Source organism: Podarcis muralis, chromosome 1 (genome assembly GCF_964188315.1).
Source record: "Podarcis muralis chromosome 1, rPodMur119.hap1.1, whole genome shotgun sequence".
Classification (NCBI taxonomy): domain Eukaryota; kingdom Metazoa; phylum Chordata; class Lepidosauria; order Squamata; family Lacertidae; genus Podarcis; species Podarcis muralis.
The window spans coordinates 111,892,216-111,911,582 of NC_135655.1; the positions used below are offsets into that span (position 1 = coordinate 111,892,216).

A 19,367-nucleotide genomic window follows, 5' to 3' on the forward strand; every position below is an offset into this window, starting at 1 on the left:
ATGGAGCATGTCCAAGAGAAGGAAGTCCGATTGTGGGAGAGACTTGTATCTCAATTGCTTGGGATCCCAATATCCCCATGTGGCAAGTTAGAGTTGACCGTTGGGGCCAGTTTTGCCAATGCAGTGGTTCGAATTATCAGGAGGAGACAACCGACGACACTGTGTGGAGTTGTTGCTCATGTGTGCTGAGGCTGGGAGTGAAGAGGGAGAGGTGGCACCACGGTCCTTTTTTTGGTATTACAATTCATCACTGCAACTTTCACATTTTCAAAACTTTGGAGAAAAACAGGAAATAGGCGCTATTCGCCTACCGCCCCCCCCTTAGTGCAAGGATTTCTGTTTCTGCCATGGGTCTTTCTCCCCTCTCTTCCCTCTGTGTGTGCACCTCTTACCCTCCCCGAATCTGCTCTGCAGGGTTAGTGGAACCCGTGGAACAGATTTAGGGGGTACACCGGGGGAGGAGAGGTGGGAGGGACCACTCTGTTGCACAAGCAGAAATCCTTCCATTGATGGAAAGTTCACTCGGTGCTATGTTGGATTCTGCCCATAGCCAGTTGTGCTGCCTGTGTTGGAATGAAGCCACAGAGTTTCCCTTCTGACACCAGTGTTGCTGCTGCTTACTGGATAGGACTGGGACAGGGCACAGTGGTGAGGTTGCTCCCATGGTACTGCCTTCTTCACCACCCTGCTTGGCTTAGCTCTGCCCAGGTAAACAGCATCAATACTAACCTTGGGAGGGGGACCTCCATAGCTCCACACACACACCCTTCACTCCTGGAAATACAGTAGCCCACTGTGCTTTCATGTCCTTATTGTTGTAGCATGTGGCATACCTTTCGATTTTTTAAAATCCACTCCAGTCAAGTGGATGCTACTTAATGACACTGGGAGAATCAGCATCCTTCAGTGTGTAGTCCATTCTCCTTTGTAACTTTCAAAATGTTCAGTTTCATTACTCCGCAGTTAAATGCCTTAAGTTTCGCACAACAGCAAATCTCAGCCTTCTCCCTCCTCCATTTCTTTTTGCAGGATGAACAGTGCAGCACTAAGACATCTCCATTCCCCACGAGGCTGTTACCTTCTGTGCCAAATCATCCTTGGACTATCCTATCTATCTACTGATGGATACTGAAACATTAAACACTACAAAGCCCTGAGCTGGTAACTCAAGGCACTTAATAGCAGCGCTGGATATGTGGAGTTATTTTATTCCTTCTTCTGGTCCTGCTACCCCTCAGCTTTGCTGGAATGCTTACCAGCCAATTTCCTTTGAAATCCATGAACGAATGTTGCCATGTGCAATGTGGGCTGAAGACTGACTGGCTAGCAGAGACTTCTGGACAGCCTGCTTGGGACGGAAAGCACAACCGCGGCTTGTAGATGACCGAGGGGTGCAGTGGGTGGGTGGCATACCAAGCTGAAGTCGCTACAGACAGCCGCAGCCTTTCCTTCTCAAAGCCCTGTTGCATAATGACGCTCGTGTCTGCATTTATGCGGGTCCTTTTCTTTTTCAAAGCGCGGGAGAGAGATTCTGAAAAGCTGTACCGAAAAATTCAGGAGTCGCGGAAAAGCCTCTTGAATGAGCAGTGAATGTATTGTTGACACCATTCTGTGTTTAGGTGGTGGGAGCAGGTGTTTTATTTAACCAGCTTTTTTGAGAGAGAGGGGGGGGGAGAGAAATGATCTGTTTAAAGGTAGCAAAATAACAGTAGGTCACAAGTTCAAAGTGTTGCCCTTCTTGGGCTCTATTAGACGAGGCATTGCCTGCAGGTTAAGCATGTGCTATGCATGCAGAAGATCCCAGATCTAATTCCCTGGCACTTCCAGTTTAAAAATGAGCTGTGTGAGGCCTCTGGCTACAGTCTTGGAGAGCTGCTGCCAGCCTGAGTAAACATTACTAGGCTAGATAGGCCAATTGCCTCCTTAAGGCTGCTTTATATGTCTGTTGTTCAAAACTATCTTGATAGATACGCCATGAAATTGCATTGTGTTTTTTTAAATATATATATATACAGAGAGAGAGAGACAAAAGAACTACCAATGACTGGGGTACGTGATCTTAACTTGCTCATAAACCACAGGCAAATGGTCTGTGGGCACCACTGAGGAGATAATTCAGTCAAAACCTGTCTGTTGTACTGAGGACAGCACAGTGACTCTGCATGCCATAGAAGTTCCTCTTCTTCTTTTCGGGCCTCTCTCACATTTTGAACTGGGTACATTCCAAAATATCAGGGATGGTATAAGATAATACCAAGAAGTCATAACAGATGCCAGTTGCCATGGAAGCCATAGCAGATCTGCGCAGTTTTAGTACGGATTATTTAATTTGGGGTGGGAGTGATGCAAAAGATTTGGGGGTGGGGTGGGGTGGGAGAGAGAAGCATTTTAAGATATTTTATAAGGGCCAGAGCTTACCTTCAGCATGGACTTTTGTGTACAGTACCATAAACAAATGACATTTCAAAGAATAAAAACGTATGATATACTGTATATACTGTATATACTGTATAATGCAACTTGGTTTGGCTACTCTCGCTCTCTTTCTCTGTGGGTGTGCATGGGAGCATGTGCACATGCATGAACTATGGCTGCCAGGTGACTCCCAAGAGTCTGTGCCCTCATGTCCTCTTGGAGAATTGCTTCTCCATCCGAATAACTGTCACCATGAATCATCTGCTTCAAAATGGGATGTGAGAGGTACATCCAAAATGTGTGTGTGTGTATATATATATATATATAATTGGGCTAGTCTTAAGGAATTACCGTACTCAGGAAAAACACCAGAAGCATTCAAATCCAGAGCCCGGGGTGCAAATAGAAGCCATGATTTATCTGCACTGAAGTGAGTGAGATGGACTTTACAGCAATGAGACCTCGGTGCGGACAAAGTACCCCAGCCTGCCTACAACAAACCATAAATCTGTGGGGCACTGATTTTCCAGTGTGTTAAAGATCTAGGAGGAATCCCTTACGCCATCTCTTTCTGCAAAAGTACGCCAGCTTCGTGCTTGCATTTGGCACGCCTACAGATGAAACTCTGCAGTCTGTGAGTCTAGCTGCCAGCCAGAGATCTTTGGGCTGAGATTGCCTCTTGTCAGTGCTAGGAACTTGGCTCTGGTAGGTGGAAAGCAGGGTTTGATAATGCCTTTTTGTGAAGCAACAGACATAGTATATGGACTATAGATTTTGGAACTGGTTGTTTGAAAATGGAAGGAATTCAATATCGTGCTAAGGCGATCGTTCTGCAAGGCAAGTATTTCAGCTTCCGGTCAGAACAGCCTCCCTCCTCTCCCTTGCCTGTGCTGTTCCATGGGTTCTCCTGGGTAGGGGTCATATCAGGAGGAGAGGAGGGGAAAGCCCTATTGGGCAACTGGAAGTCCTTGCGCAGGGTTTCCACCAACAGGGCTCCTCGTTTGAAACCCACCCAATGAGGCCAGGCAGCATTTTCAAGTGGTCTAAGCACCCAAAGCAGCTTTGAAGGTGGAAAATTGCATGAGAACCCGTCAGCTCATGCAAAAAATGAAGCCAGTGAAGGACAATTGTGCATCCTCCTTTTACACTGCTTGTTTAGCATTCACTGCTAGAAGTGGTGGCAGAAGTGGGTTTAAAACTCCTAACAATCACTGGCCCAACTGAGGACAAATGGGAGGGCATTCCACAGGGTGGGTGCCACTATCGAGAAGGCCCTCTGCCTGGTTCCCTCTACAGATGTGTATTGCAGCTGGCTCAGAGCAACAGCACACTCAGACACAATAAACAGCCAATACAGATCAGGCCTTGGTTTAGCTCTCCAAGTTTATACGTCAAATGCAAACTAAGTGGGGATCACCAACAGAACAGTTAACTACAACTCCCAGAATCCTTTGGAGGAAACAAGGACAAGTCACAGTTCTATAAACACAACATACATTTGTAATATATCTAGGGCCTTATAAGGATAGAGATGTCCATAATGTCCCAAGGGCCTATTGAAAATAACCGTCCAACAATTATTTTGTATATTTATCTTGAGAGAGCTGGTGTTCCCTGTAATTTAATAATGGGTTATGATTTTTGGACATTTTGAATTTTCAATTTTCAATGTGGCAAGCATCATGGGATGATCAGGGTTATTTTTTTCTGCTGTACTTGCCTGCGATAAGAAGGCGAAATAAATTATATTGGAAAGTAACGTTTGTAAAATGTTGACATGCCTTTGAGATATATAATGAAAAGCCTTTGATCCTATAGCTTTGTTTGGCAAAAACTGATGCACCATAAAAAAATTTGCCATTGATTTCTATAGCTTGTGATTCTGTACTCTCTGGTGTTTCCCCCTTTCTTCTCCTTGCCTCCCAGTGAGGAAAGCAAACACACCTTGTGCTATGTCTCTCTTTTCTCCTGGGTTTTTTCCGTCCCCAAAAGAGAGTGCAGTATAGATAGGTAGGACGATCACTTAGGCCTTGCCAAAAAATACATCACAAATAAAGAAGATTAAAGAGAAGCCCAATTTGCATACAATGTGCATGTGCAAATTTATATTTCTAGATCCATATTTAAGAAACAGTAATAGGATAATATTAACAGAAACTATAAGCTCAGCTGAGTTTTGGGTCCTGAGATGCTACTTTCAAGACACGTTGCTGCCTGAATCTGAGCCCCAGTGGTCCCTCCTGCTAGGGCCAATATTTGAAGAAGTCTTGCTGTACCATTAAGACATTTGTTCCTGCCTTTGTCTATCTCCTGGCCTCCCTGGACCTGCCTGAAGCAGGTTACTTGTACTTGATGCACAACAGAATCCTAGCAACTCTAGAAAATGCCCCCTTTATGAGAGAGAGAGGTAGAGATCCTGTTTTCTGGGTCTGGTCCCTATGGGGAAGCACTGGAAATTACTTTTAAAAAAATAATATATTTTTTAAAAATGCTATAGAAGAAAACGCCCTAAAAGCTCTCGATGCAAAACCCCATCAGTGTCGGAACCACTGCTCTACATTGCCATCTGGTGTCGCATGTTTATAACACAGTTAGAACAATATACCGTATTTTTCGCTCTATAGGACGCACCGGAGCATAGGAGGAGGAGAACAGGAGAAAAAAAATCTTGTTCTCCCCCTCTAAAACAAGGTGCGTTCACCCGAAGCCTCTGGAGCCCAGCGGGAGTTCCCGCTGGGCTCCTGAGGCTTTGGGTTCCTTTCGACCTGGTCTTTGGGGCTGGCGTGGGGAAGTGCTGCTTTCCCCCACCGCCAGCCCCAAAGACCAGGTCAGGGAGCAGCATGAAGGCATCGCGCGCCTTCCTGCTGCCCCCTGAGCTTGTGGGGCTGGTGGTGGGGGGAAGCGCTGCTTTCCCTCACCGCCAGCCTCAGAACCAGGTCGGGGAGCAGCGCGAAGGCATCACCTGAAGGCAGGTGAAGGCACCCCGCTGCCCTGAGGAGGCTTTGCGCAGCCGTCCGCAAGCTAGAACAGCAAGACGGAGTGCTCTGCAGCGCTCCGTCTCGCTGTTCTGGCTGCGGGGACAGCCTTTGTAACCTCTGCAGGGCAACGGGGGAAGGCAACCCGCTGCCCTGCGGAAGCTTTGCACAGCTAACCCCAAGCTAGAACAGTGAGACGGAGCGCTGCACAGCGCTCCATCTCCCTGTTCTGGCTTTGGGCTTAGCCGCGCAGCCTTCATTCACTCTATAGGACACACACACATTTCCCCTTAATTTTTGGAGGGGAAAAAGTGTGTCCTATAGAGTGAAAAATACGGTAATTGATACAGTCTCAGGGCAGATTAAGAGGCAGATGAACAAGCAATTTGTTTCTTGGGGTCGCAGTGGCTTCCGATGAGCACCAGGGGCAGGTGGGATGCCATCCCACAGGATTCTGCCACCCGAGGTGGCTGTTGCAGTCTGCCAGGCCAGCCCTTCCTATCAGAACAATCTAGAAAGAGGCTATAGATTTCTAAGCTAACTGAAAGCCACTTCCCAGAACATGTGCACACTTTTTCTGTTGCCACACAGTAAACTCTGCACAAACAGGGTGTTTTTTTTAAGGCTCTGTGAAACCAAGCAAACCCAGTGAACAGAGATGGCAGAAGGATTAATCTATACATAATGAACAACGAAGGCTCTTCTTACACAGCTTTTAGCATTCTGAACTGGGTGGGCTGACAAGTGTCAGTCCCCAGTTTCATTTTCGCTTCCTGCAGCGATAACTTGGCACCCCTAAAACTGTTTACACTCTGTGACTTATATCAAGACTGAATGCGATTAGCTGCTCCAAATATCTAAGAAGATACTTAGCAAAGAGATACAGAACTTCCTGTTCTCTCGAAAGTGACAGAAGTCTGCATTGTTCATTTGCATGAAATGAACATTTTGTTTCTCACTCGCCAGAGAACTTCAGCTTAGCATCTGCAAACTGATGAGCAACTCTCTTCTTCTTTTTTGCACCCTCTTAATGGTAAATGACATTCTGAGAGATGATTGACATCCTGAGCAAAGTAACTGGATCACTGAGAAGCCAATACAGTATTAGCTTATTCTCAGGTTCATTTTGCAAATAAACTGGCATTATAAAGAGAAACGAACATTGTGACTCTTGACTGCCCCCGTCTGTTCAGTTGCCAACTTGCAGAATGTAAACTACATAGTAACACAAGAAATAATCTCATTTAAGACCATTATTACAGCAACCACGACAAACACTGGTCTGGGAATCTCAGCTGTTGCTTCTCAACATCTAAAGGGGGCGGGGAGTGGAATAATTTGCAGAGTGGTTTGGTGCATGGGAGAAGGGATGCTTAATCCTTCCTTTGCTGCTGTTTTTCCCCTCCCTCAACTAGGATTTACAGATACACATTTGGCATTTTAAGGGGGGGGGGGGAAGCTGCACAGAGATAGCAACAAAGGGTTAATTCCTAACTCTCCTGTTGCTGTTTCTCTGATACAAAATAATTCACTTCTTCCAGTTTACAGGTGGGGGGGGGGGAACTGTCTGTGCTACATTAAGGAATACACTCCCCACCTCCAAATATTTACACTGAGATAAAGCCTCCAGCTTCTGTGTTGTGATCAGAATACATTTTATTAGACTTAGCACTGACATACTGCTCTACAGCACCATCTCGTACACATTTACTTAGGGATGAGTTCCACTGAATTCAATGAGGCTTCCTCCTAAGTAAAGTTTCACAGGTTTCAAAGTCTTAAAAGTGATATTTGTCAACTAGGTGCCCTTGAGATTTATCCGGACTGCAACTTCTATCATCCTTGGGCCACTGGCTAGTTGGGACAGAGCGAATGAATCTCTACAGCTGGGGAAGACTACCTTAGCGGGTTAAAGCTATCATATTATATATCCACGCAGGTCTATCAATTTTTCTGTTTAGCACCTTTAAATTTTGATTTCTTTTAAAAGGGGAAGTGTCTATATAACATTTTAGGCAGGTGTAGATGATATTTGCAGACATGGCTACTCCTTTTGGAATGGGGGGAGAAATCCTTCCAAATTTCAAATGATTCCCTGTGGGCATGACTTGGGGAAATCCAGGGCTTTCTTGACCCAACTTGACACTTGATTCCCCCAAATCAGTCTGATTTAGTTCAGGCTTCAGCCAAATCTGGAGCACAACCCTACAAATTATGTGCATAATTATGAAGTGCAATAAATCCAAAAAGTGAGTCCTCTCCAGCATTCTGACAGAGAGAGAGAGAGAGAGAGAGAGAGAGAGAGAGAGAGAGAGAGAGAGAGTACACACACATACAAGATGAAAACACGAATGAGCCTTTCAGCTTAGTTAAAATAGAAATTTAGATGGACTCTCACCTCATCTAGCAAAGGAATTTTGTATGGAAGAGTTATGTTACTGTAGTTAAATGATAACTCTACTGTTATCAAAGTGAAGAAGAATTGGTGTGTTTTCATTTAGAGTTTTCAGTCTACCTCAGAGTAATCTCTGGAAGTTTTATCTGCTCCAGAGCCAGAATAAGGAGGCATACAAACAACCCCATCACATACTCTTTTGTGCTAAGAAGAATAACGGCTACATATCCTGTTCCAAAGACATGAGTCACCCATTAGATTGTTGCAGAGGTCAGATCAATGAGTCACCAAGTATGCATTACCTCATTAGCCAATCTGGCCATCTGTCGGCTGAGGATCCCACCTCAGTTCCTAAATTCTGCCTGTTGATTTTTGAACCATAAGCTTTGGACCTGCATTGACTGTGGGGTTTAACAGTAGTTTGCTAATGAATTGTGCTAATGATGTCATGTAGCCTGTAGACATATGTTGGCATTCCTCACCAGAGACAAAAGCCATAATGATAAAGAATTTTCAGGTGCAAGGGAAGGGATCAATTACACATATAGTCACATGCACAAACCCCTTTCTCAATGGTGTCAGAATTTAGCATTTGAGACACAAGGAGATGCAAGCCCATTGGACAGGGAAGCAAGGTGTGCAGGCAGGAATGTGTTTTCCCCCTCTTATCTAAGGATCTGAGAGGACAATATAATCAAGAATATTATGTACAAGTGCATCCATTCATTTCTGGGGGGTTTTCTTTTCAAAGCTAAGCAACTACTGGCAATAAGGAACCTATCATCATTTGGCATTGCTGATTAAGTTCTGTCTCTGACAATAATGAAAAAAGTATAAAAGTAAGGGGTCTGAGCATACAAAAATAGACTTGACTGTTGGACACACAGACCTACCACTGAAAACAGCAACAGCAGGTCAACAGTTCTCCCTCATCTCCCTATAACAAGCCAACATGTGTGTGTTATGGCATCATCACACAATGTTTTTCCCTGGCTGGGCCCACAGAGAGGCTGACAAAGGCGATGCCAGGAAATGTGTGGGAAAAACACTGACAAGTATGCCTAAATTCTACTGCTAAGCCAGTAAGCAAAACCAGCAAATCGAATGGGGCTTGTTCGTTTTGTCTAATTAAAACACACACACAACCTAACCAAGAACCAACCTCAGACATTTTGAAATTGTCTCTGGAGGTTCACGTTATGGCTATGTCTTTTTAAATGCTGGGGCCCATTGCTGTGCTCCTTTCCCCCAGGAAGCAACAAGGGCTCCTACCTTTGTATCCGAGGAGCTATATCCTGAGAAAGAAAACTATGCATCTCCTCCAACTTCTGTTCCCCAGCTACAGCCCCACCAAAATGGCCTCCTTGTGTTCTCCCTCCTCATCTACCTCAGAGTGCCATTCTACTCCTGAGCCCAGTAAAGCTTTCAGCTTGTATCAGCTTCTCTGAACCTGGGCCCCTGTGGATATTTTGGATCTGAATTCCCACCACTCTTGACTACTGGCCATTCTGGTTGGGGTTGAGGGAAGCTGCCACCCTATACATCTGCAGTTTGGGGAAGTCTGGCTTCTGCAGCACACTGTCCAAATTTTCTAGGTCAAAAACTGGGATCCACGTCTTTCAGGATGCATTCCCAGGTGTGTCAGGTGCCCCACGTTACCATCTCACCCCAAAAAAGCACTTGGGGGGGGAGTGTGATCACAGTTTTATTCAGTGTGAGAACATGTCAGATTGTGGCACCCAAAATGGCCGCCACGATCTCATGTGAAAAAAACAGAGTGTCCCATTCCCTGCCCGCCCGGGACACTTGGTGGGTATGATACAGCTGATAGTAAGGAGTTGCACAGTAGGCCGTTTTGTGCAGTGTTGCCTTGCATCTCGTCTCACAGCCCATGATGGCAAACCATGTGGATTTGTGCTGATTTGGTTTATATCAGTAGCAATAAGATGAAATTGGCTTTAGTCCCCAGCCTTGTGGCTTAATATGGATGGGTGAGCCTGATTATCCCGCCACTATGTCATGTTTTACCTAAATGTTTTCTGTTCAGGCTCTTGCTGGCAGCTAATGACATTCTCTGCATCATTCCTAACTTTGATGAGCCTTTTAAAATGTAAAAGACATTGTTCATTACTGACATCTCTGGGCTGTGGGATGAATTTCGTCTCCCAGGGATATTGCTTGTTCTGTTCGCTGGTTTGACAGAACGCTCCCACGCAATATAAAATAACACTTTGCTTCCGCAGAATAATAAACAGTAATTTGGAATATCAGCTCCACGCTTCACGGCTCACAAAGCAATATGACGTTGTCCGCAGGCCTAAACAGTGGCTTTTCATTTTATTCAGTAATTAATCGCAGCACAAAAGAGGACATTTGTTGCAGATAATATCTTATACTTATAAGTCAAGTAATAAAAATGCTGTCAATAATGGAGAGGGGGAAAATATCTGGAATGTATTTGTCAAATATGCTCCTGAGGAAATTGCAGTGATAATAATAAGAAAAACTTCTGCTCTAAGCAAAATGAGATACAAGCCTAACAAATAAATAAATACTTAGGATACAATCTAGTCCCACTTTGGGTGCAGTGCTTACATGTAGACTATTTCCATAGGCTAAATAAATACAGGAACCCCCAAGTCATATCAGGACTATACATTTAAACCAGTATCATACCATTTTAAACAGTCATGGCTTCCTATAAAGAATTATGGGAGTTGTTTTCAGTTAAGAATTCTGAGAGTTGTTAGAAGCCCCTATCCCCTTCACAGAGCTACAATTCTCAGAGTAGTTTAACAATCATCCCATCTCCACAGGGAACCCTGAGAATTGTAGCTTTGTGAGGGAAATAGGGGGTCTCCTCACAACCCTCAACAAACTCTGCAGGATTCTTGGGGAAAGCCATGGTTATTAAAAATGGTACAGTATCTTTAAATGCATGGTGTGAATGAGGCCTTGTAGTACACAAGGGCAACATACCCCACAAGACTTCCCATTTTCTTGTGCATGGCAGCCATTTTGGTTGCTGTGATTTGGCAACAAGATTTTGCTTCCCAAAAACCGTGATCTTGTACAGTACCTCAAAATGCATGTTTTTGACCCGCTTATGCCTTTCCCCTCCTGCATGGGGCAATTTTTTTCTGAATTTCAGCAGTTTTTGAAGGAGGGAACATCCCCAGCCCTACCTACAAATTGAACCTAGAACTTTCCCTACAAAGCCATGGGAATTGTAGTTTGGTGAGACCTGTGTTGACCTAGTGTGCTATGGCCATGAAAAAGACAAATTCCATGCTAGGGATCATTAGGAAAGGAATTGAAAATAAAGCTGCCAGTAGCATAATGCCATCATACAGATATTTGAGGTGCAGAATAGGAGAGAGGAGGAGGTATGAAAATAAGGGTGGTCTTTGTGCAAAGGAGAGTGGAAAAAAGATTGAGGAGGGAAGAAAAAGGGATCGGGGGTGATAAGGGTATGCTGGGCTTTTTCCCCCAGCCGGAACTCACTGGAACTCAGTTCCAGCATTTCTGAGGTGTGTTCTGGCATCTCTCAGGTGGGTGCCATTGCCATTCTAAGAGAACAAGGTGAATTCCAGCACCTCTTTTTCTAGAAAAATAACACTGAGGATATGTGCCTATGCAAAGGTGACTGCAGAAGAGGTGAGAGGATAAGGCATGGAAATGGGGTAACCTGTGTGCAAGGGAGAGTGGAGAAAAGTAAGGACAGCAGAGGGGGAAAAAGAGCAAAGGTAAAAATGGAGTTGCAAAAAAGGAGGGAGCAGGTGGCATGGGAATGGGGTTGAACATGAAAGCAGGTGTCTGAAGAGCGGATGGTGGCTTAGTAGTTGCAAAGTCTGGGCAAGGAAGATGCAGGGGGGGTTGCCATGTGGGTGGTTTGTGCGCAAGGGAATTCGGCCAGAAGGATTACAGAATTGCAGAGTTGGAAAGGGGCCCTGAGGCTCATCTAGTCCAACCCGCTGCAATGCAGCTGCCCCATACGGGGATCAAACCTGCAACCTTGGCGTTATCAGCACCACGCTCTAACCAACTGAGCTATCCAGGCTGCTGTGTTGCGCAAAAGGAGGGGTGGGGAGAGGCATGGACACAGTGTAAAGGTGAAAGCAGGGGTGCAAAGCAGGGCTGTAGAAGAGCAAAGAGGTGGCTTCAGGTACCGGGTTCGAAAAGCAAGCTTACTAGTTACATGGGGTGGGAAGGGGAAACTCTAGGGGTTTAATGTGGGGGGAATGCCGCGGGTTGGTGAGAGAGCAGCAGCACAGCTCCATGTATTATATTGTAGCCCTTACATGGATATATTAGAATAAGCTTCAAGTTTGGGGGCGGGCGACAGCAACCAAACACCCATATGCAATCCAAATGTTATTTATATTTATGACTGCTTGTTGGCCTCTGTGTCAGTTTCTTAATAGTAAGTCTGCCAAGAGTTTCGAGAAGCAATTAAAAGGCCCATATAATGCTGAAGCCCTTGATAAATGCAATAAACAAATGACATATTCAAAGGGTGGAATCAGTGTCCCATTAGAACCGGAGGAGAAATATGAGAGAGACATATGGCAGTATAATTAGCATGATTAGGGAGACACAGGAGAGAAGAGTTTATGCCACAGGGAGCATGTAAGAAGAAACCAAGATATCTAGTTCACTGCTAAGAAAACTATAAAACCACACTTTAAAAAAAAAAAGAGGGCAAAAAGGTGAAAATACACCAACCAGCCCAGTGAAACACTTCGAAGTTCCATTGATTTCAGTGGGAGAGACTTAAGCAGATACTTAACGTTCCACGGAAACAATGGAAACATATTTCCTAAATCTCTACTGCAGCCCTTACCCCATCCATCCTTAATATGTGCTGAGCCCAACCATTTCTTCCAAGAGCTCTGTGTGACCAGGAGCCCTGAGTGTGTATGCTGCCCAGTTGTGTGATCAGCTCACATGAATACAGCTGTATTCACAAAGGCTTTCTTTGCAGATGTCATCGCTGAATGCATAGATGTTGGGAAGCAGGGCCAGGAGGTGCACAGATGTCTGTTTCAAACCAGCAGAAGAAAGGTGAGACATCAACAGCCCCTCTCTCCATCAGTCTGTCTGGAATAAGTTGCCTCCTCCTCTCCCAGAACTAACTCCACCAGCAACCAATGTGTCTTCATCAGGGTGGTTCAGATGAACCACACACACACACACACACACACACACACACACACACAGAGTGTTCAAACGTGACTCTGAACAGATGTGTTTCACTCCTATCTTATTAATCTCTTATCATTTAGCAATCTCTTACCTATCCCTAAATTCTCTCTAACCAGTCTCTTATCTCCGATCTCTTATCAGTCTTGTATCTCCTATCAATCTCCTATCTCTTATCTAAACTTATCAATCTATTATCTAGCGTTGCCACACGTCCAGAATTTCCTATACATAGCCGAAATACCGCAGTAGGGAGCAGTGTCTGGGGGGAAATTGCTAAAAATGTCTGGGGAAATCCAGACATGTTGGCAGTGTCATTTTGGGTGATTTCCCTTAAAAGTAGCTGAAAAACTTCCTTTTTTTGCTCAACAACTTTGGCTAAAAACAAAAAAAACTCAACAACTTTTGTGTCCGAATTTTCACTTTTTGAAATATGTATATCCTAACTCTTTTCTCTTATCAATCTATTTACAACTACTAATCTTATCTCTTAACTCTTACCTCTTATCAATCTACCATCTCTTATCAAAAACAGCTGGAGATCCAAGTTTGAGAATCCCTGCATCCAGCTAGTAACCATAGATAGCCCTCTCCTCCTCAAATTTGTCTAATCCCCTTTTAAAGCCCTCTAAGTTGGTAGCTATTACTGTTCCCTGTGGGAGTGAGTTCCACATGTGCTGCGTGAATATGTCCTTCATCTGTCCTGAATCTTCCAGCGTTCAGCTTCATGAGGCCTGTGCTTCATCTCCTCTGTCAGAAGCAGTCTGTCTCTGAATGCCAGCTGCTGGGAAGCACAAGTAGGGAAAGTGCTGCTGTGCACAGATCCTGCTTGCATATTCCCCATAAGACATCTGCTTGGCCCGTGTGAGAACAGAATGCTGGACTAGATGGGCCACTGGTCTGATCCAGTAGACAGGCTCTTCTGGTGTTCCTTAGTGGATGGTCCTGGACTGTGGCTGCTGATGCTACATTTCCTTCAGAACGAAAAGGCTGAGAAGCTGTCCAGGAAATAGCCTTTTATGGAGGACAGATGGACCAGATACTGTGTTGAGAGTCAGTGTGGTATAATGGTGAGAGAGTCAGACTAGAACTTGGGTCGACCAGGGTTCATAATCCCCACTCAGCCATAAAGCTCACAGATGATTTGTTAATTATTTTTATTTGATTTATGCTGCATTTATGCGACGTTCTATTATGTTACTGTTATTTATTGTTTGCAAGCCGCTTTGAGATTCATCGGAATGAAAAACGGCATAGAAATACAATAACTCAAACCAAATCGCTTGGTGTGGACTTGGGCCAGCCACTGCCTCTCAGCATAACCCACCTCACAAGGTTGTTGTGGGGATTAAAGGAGGAGCAGAAAAACTATGCGCACCACAGTGAGCTTCTTGGAGAGAAGGTGTGATATAAATGCAATAAATAAATAACAAATATTTGGGCGTGGCCACTTATGGAACCCCCAAATTCAATGGCCATGAAATATCTACCTCTCCATTTCCCCTCAAAAAATAATGCCAGATGTCTCAATGCCTACAAGATCAGAAAAGTGGCAACAAAAGCATCCCGTTATTAATAAGCCACAGATGAATTAAAACAGCATGAAAACAGTGAGGCAAAACACATAACCTAAAAGCATATTCATGAAGGCCCAGTCCATAATAGTATCCTCAAACAGAAGACCACTGACATTGTTGCCAGACAGGATTCAAATGGAAGGCTGTGCCAGATTAAACCCTGTGGAGGCCCCAGGTAGTTGAAATCTCAGGTGACCCCCTGTGAGCACACCCTAGTGGGCTAATATTGACCTAAGAAGGCTTGGTTGTAATTTTCTTTCAAGATCAAATCAATATTATTTTGATTGGCTGTCATGGGGCCCTTAAAAGGCATACTCTGCCTATTTAGCACAGTTTTGTAGCATTCAAATTTATACTATTTACAGCTGATCTTCTAGACTGCAGCTCACATTCAGAAATTAAGCAACGGCAGCACTAAAGGACTCAACATGTTTGCAAACGACGTATTTGAAGTCATTAAAAACAAATACAAGGGGGAAATGGCTAGAAAAGAAATGGAAGAAACCGTTATCTCCAGTTATGAAGTACCACAAGGCAGATTCTGCAAATTGCTGTAAATTCCACCACGAAATCCTCCTGCTGTTGGGTACTGAGGTGAAGGCGGGTTTGGGTCAGGAAGACAAGCAATAGAGTTCCACGTTAAGTACAGAAAGTTTAGCAGTTCAGTTATTGACAAGAAGGACTTTCCCAAAGATGCTTGGAGCCAGTTACGGGCTCCACTCCTCATCTCTTTCATTGACTCCTTCATCCTCCTCCGGGAAGGCCGTGTCATTCTGGTTTTTTAGATGCTTAATCCCTGTAAATATAAAAGAACCACATTTAAGGCCACATGCAGTCAAATCTGAAATCTTGCCTGTTGTGCTGAAGGAAGAAATCAATCAGTGACAATGTTGCTGTTTCATTAACAACTGTTAAGGGTGACAGCTTACAAAAATATGAACGGTGGGTTTCCATTACATCGGCAAAATAAGGGTCAAACGAAATATGTTGCTCACCAACCCTGCCCACTCCACACACCCTTGCCAAACCCCCATTCTTTACACCCCGCACAAACCCCCCAACACTCCTCCCATCCCATGAGGGTGAAAGCCTTTCTCCTCCTGATTCTGCTTTCCTCTGCTACTGGCAAAGGGATATATGAGATTGCGGGGAGCTGTGAAGGGATGGGGGCAGTTTGGGGTGAATTGTGGGCAGTGGAGACCATGGTGATGGGGAGTGCATGAACGCCTGCAGGTCTGCCTGGGCCAGCAGCCTTGGGCTTCCTGCCTGTTTGAATCCCAGGTTTCCCTGTTGTGCACACAGGCAAACAGGCAGGCAGCTGGTGGCAGTGGTGACACAGAACATGTGAATGCCTGCCTGGGCCACCCAGCTGCCCACTTGCTTATTCTGCCCACATGTGATGCGCTGGCCTGCCTGCTTTTATTGCTCCTTCCAACCATGATTTTTGTTTAGGGGGCGAGTTGTTGAGCTTAATTTTTTTTTTTGGGGGGAGGACATTATGGGGGGGAAGGCTTTTGTTTGGGGGGGGGAGGCTTCTGCTAGGGGAGGCAGAACCTCAGTTAATTGGCCCATCACCTCCTGGCAAATAGAAGGGGAAGAAATGGAGGCAGTGAGAGATTTTACTTTCTTGGGCTCCATGATCACTGCAGATGGTGACAGCAGCCACGAAATTAAAAGACGCCTGCTTCTTGGGAAAAAAGCAATGACAAACCTAGACAGCATCTTAAAAAGCAGAGAAATCACCTTGCCAAAAAAGGTCCATATAGTTAAAGCTATGGTTTTCCCAGTAGTGATGCATGGAAGTGAGATCTGGAACATAAAGAAGGCTGATCGCCGAAGAATTGATGCTTTTGAATTATGGTGCTGGAGGAGACTCCTGAGAGTCCCATGGACTGCAAGAAGATCAAACCTCTCCATTCTGAAGGAAATCAGCCCTGAGTGCTCACTGGAAGGACAGATCCTGAAGCTGAGGCTCCAATACTTTGGCCACCTCATGAGAAGAGAAAAGACCCTAATGTTGGGAAAGGTGGAGAGCACAAGGAGAAGGGGATGACAGAGGACAAGATGGTTGGACAATGTTCTCGAAGCTACCAGCATGAGTTTGACCAAACTGAGAGAGGCAGTGGAAGACAGGGGTGCTTGGCGTGCTCTGGTCCATGTGGTCACAAAGTGTCAGACACGACTAAATGACTAAACAACAACAACAATGCTTTTCAATACTTTTGGGGGATTTGGAGGGCAACTGCCCCCCCCCGGCAATGCCCATGCTTCCACCTGTTGCTGTCATGCTGCAGTTTGCATGGCTGCCTATATCGAAAGCTACACACACAGATATGGGTTACATGATATCATTCTATTCCTACGTCGCCTCCACCCTCCCATTCATTTCCCTGCTATAATTTGAAATGGTCCTCAGGTTGCTTGCTCTGAGGGTGTTGTGTTCTGCTCACACCCTTTGTCTGCTTTCAAGTCACTCTCTTCATGCTTGGCTACACCTTTTGTGTTCAGCTAAGCTTGCCTTCCTCATTACTGAGTTGAGATCGCTATGCCCAGGCTGAGTTCCCCCTCTGAATCTCTGCTTTTGTCTGCCGGTGTTTCTCCTCTCTTGCCATCTGTCTGATAGTAAGGCTCATCTATTTCTCCTCACAATGTAGCAGTGATTTCCCTGGGTCTGTATTTCTTTTTTTACCCGACAGAAATCAGTTTGTACCCTTCAGTTCGCCTGCTCCAGAGTTGCCTTCCGTCCCTTGATGTCACAATGCAAGGAAACATGCATACATATTTGACTCTTATTTTTGTCTTCCTTCTAAAGTTTGCTGTTTTCTCCTTTCTCCTTTCCCTCAAAGGTTCTGATTTCACTGCAGGTAATTTAATTCAATTAATGTTGACGAAGAAAGCCTGAATGCCAAGCCATTTTCAGTAAGCATGTACTAATACGCTTTGAACTGGTAATGCATTTTAGATTAAATCATCGCCTCAAAGCTTATTTGCAGATTCAGGATAAATTATCTGTGCAAATGAGGCAACTTTCTGACATTTCCACAGTCACATCATGAAAATCTCCTGTGGGGAAATGAAAACTTGACATCTGGTTTAATCCATCCAAGCAAAGTAGAAGAAATTTGAAAGCAGATACGTATTCAACAAGGTTCCTCAACTTTGCAAAATACTTGCAGGGGATTCAAACATTTAACATGCATCCAAGTCATGGGTCAATTTAATAAATTCAAGTTGTCCATTTAGAATAATAGAATTGCAGAGTTGGCAGGGACTTCAAAAAGACCATCTACAGTGGTACCTTGGGTTACATACGCTTCAGGTTACATACGCTTCAGGTTACAGACTCTGCTAACCCAGAAATAGTGCTTCAGGTTAAGAACTTTGCTTCAGGATGAGAACAGAAATCGTGCTCTGGCGGTGCGGCAGCAGCAGGAGGCCCCATTAGCTAAAGTGGTGCTTCAGGTTAAGAACAGTTTCAGGTTAAGTACGGACCTCCGGAACAAATTAAGTACTTAACCCAAGATACCACTGTACTCCAACTCTAATGATGCAGGAAATCCAGTTCTGCAATATCCCTGATAGGTTGCTATCTGTTTAATGCACTCTAAAGAATATGTCCACCTTCTTCTAAGCTTGTATCGCTAAAGAAATCTTCCTTCTGTTTAGTCAAAATCCCTTTTCTTGTCATTTGAACCCATTGGTTCAGGCCCTGCATCAGAAGACAAATTATCTCAATTATCTCTGTGATAAGCCTTTTCAGCTATGTGAAGATGGCTACAGTACTGCATCTATTCTGCAGGCTAAATGTACCCAACTCCTTCAACCTTTCCTTATGAATTTAGTTTTCAAGCCCTTCACCTTCTTTACTGACCTCCTCAGGACACTGTCCATACGATACACCTCTTGTTAGATGCAGACAATCTGATCTAAAGATTTATTATTGGTTGCCAGAGTTCTAATACACATATGGAGCTACCCTGCTTATCATTCATTTCAATGGAGGAAGTGTGTGCGTTGCATTGCATTGCATTGCATTGCATTGCATTGCATATGGGGGTCTACTCCCTCCATCAAAATGAATGGGACAAGCCACACCTACAAGAGCACATAGAAAGCTCTAAGTTGTGATATATATAATGCTGAAGGTCGTGGCTAAAGTTAACTCGGATTCTGCCTTATTGTAGATGTTGCATTTCCTTTGAATGATGCAGTTTCTAGAGCAGGTGTAGATAAAGGTGAGCGGGTACTGGTGATGAGAGATATGTTCCTGCCCTTTTGGTCTATGCGCTGATTTTCAAAATCGCAAGAATCCCACTGATCCTGGGATTGCACAACACCAACATGAACCCGGGCGATTTCATGCTCTCCACATTTCAAAAGCTTTCCACATCTAGAATCCTAGTTAATTGGGGAGGTGGGGAGACTACAGCTGATGCATGAGTATGTAAATACTGTGGATGGGGCACAGCCATCCTAAGACTTGTGCTATATTTATACGTTATGCATATAAAGGTACCATTCAACTGGTAAATTGGAGCAAGCTTCTGATGCTGGTGCCTCATAGACAACAGATCCCAAGGCTGCTGGCTGAAAGCCAATGGGACATGCCTCTGGTTGCCCCAAGTTAGCAAAACCTGAGGCAGGGACCCTCACAGGTGTTGTTCCCTAAACCTGACTCACCAGAGGAATTGAGTGGTTTCCATGCTACTGCACCTGCCCAATAGTAAAGGAAGCGTGACAAACAGGATTCCACAGAAAAACAAGGAAGTGCTTTTTTGTGCAGGTCATGGGGCTGGCCCTCAC

General features: G+C 44.6%; 2 protein-coding genes and 1 non-coding gene across 6 annotated transcripts in view; 1 reads left to right on the forward strand and 2 right to left on the reverse strand.

Moving 5' to 3' along the window:
* The window catches only part of PDE1A (phosphodiesterase 1A), a 146,821-nt gene extending 145,113 nt beyond the window's left edge, over window positions 1-1,708 (forward strand). For all 3 annotated transcript variants that reach the window (XM_028748132.2, XM_028748103.2, XM_028748121.2), the window contains one exon: window positions 1,030-1,708. The gene's annotated coding sequence lies outside the window, so the exon portion shown is untranslated. The remainder of the gene's footprint in view (window positions 1-1,029) is intronic.
* A 10,063-nt stretch (window positions 1,709-11,771) lies between these two features.
* On the reverse strand, window positions 11,772-11,845 carry TRNAI-GAU (transfer RNA isoleucine (anticodon GAU)). Its single transcript has one exon. It is a non-coding gene; the product is annotated as a tRNA-Ile (tRNA).
* Window positions 11,846-14,125: 2,280 nt separating this feature from the next.
* PPP1R1C (protein phosphatase 1 regulatory inhibitor subunit 1C) overlaps window positions 14,126-19,367 on the reverse strand; it is a 41,193-nt gene continuing 35,951 nt past the window's right edge. For both annotated transcript variants that reach the window (XM_028748150.2, XM_028748143.2), the window contains exon 5: window positions 14,126-15,360. In XM_028748150.2, coding sequence (XP_028603983.1) covers window positions 15,346-15,360 — 15 coding nt within the window. In that variant the 3' untranslated portion in view covers window positions 14,126-15,345. The remainder of the gene's footprint in view (window positions 15,361-19,367) is intronic.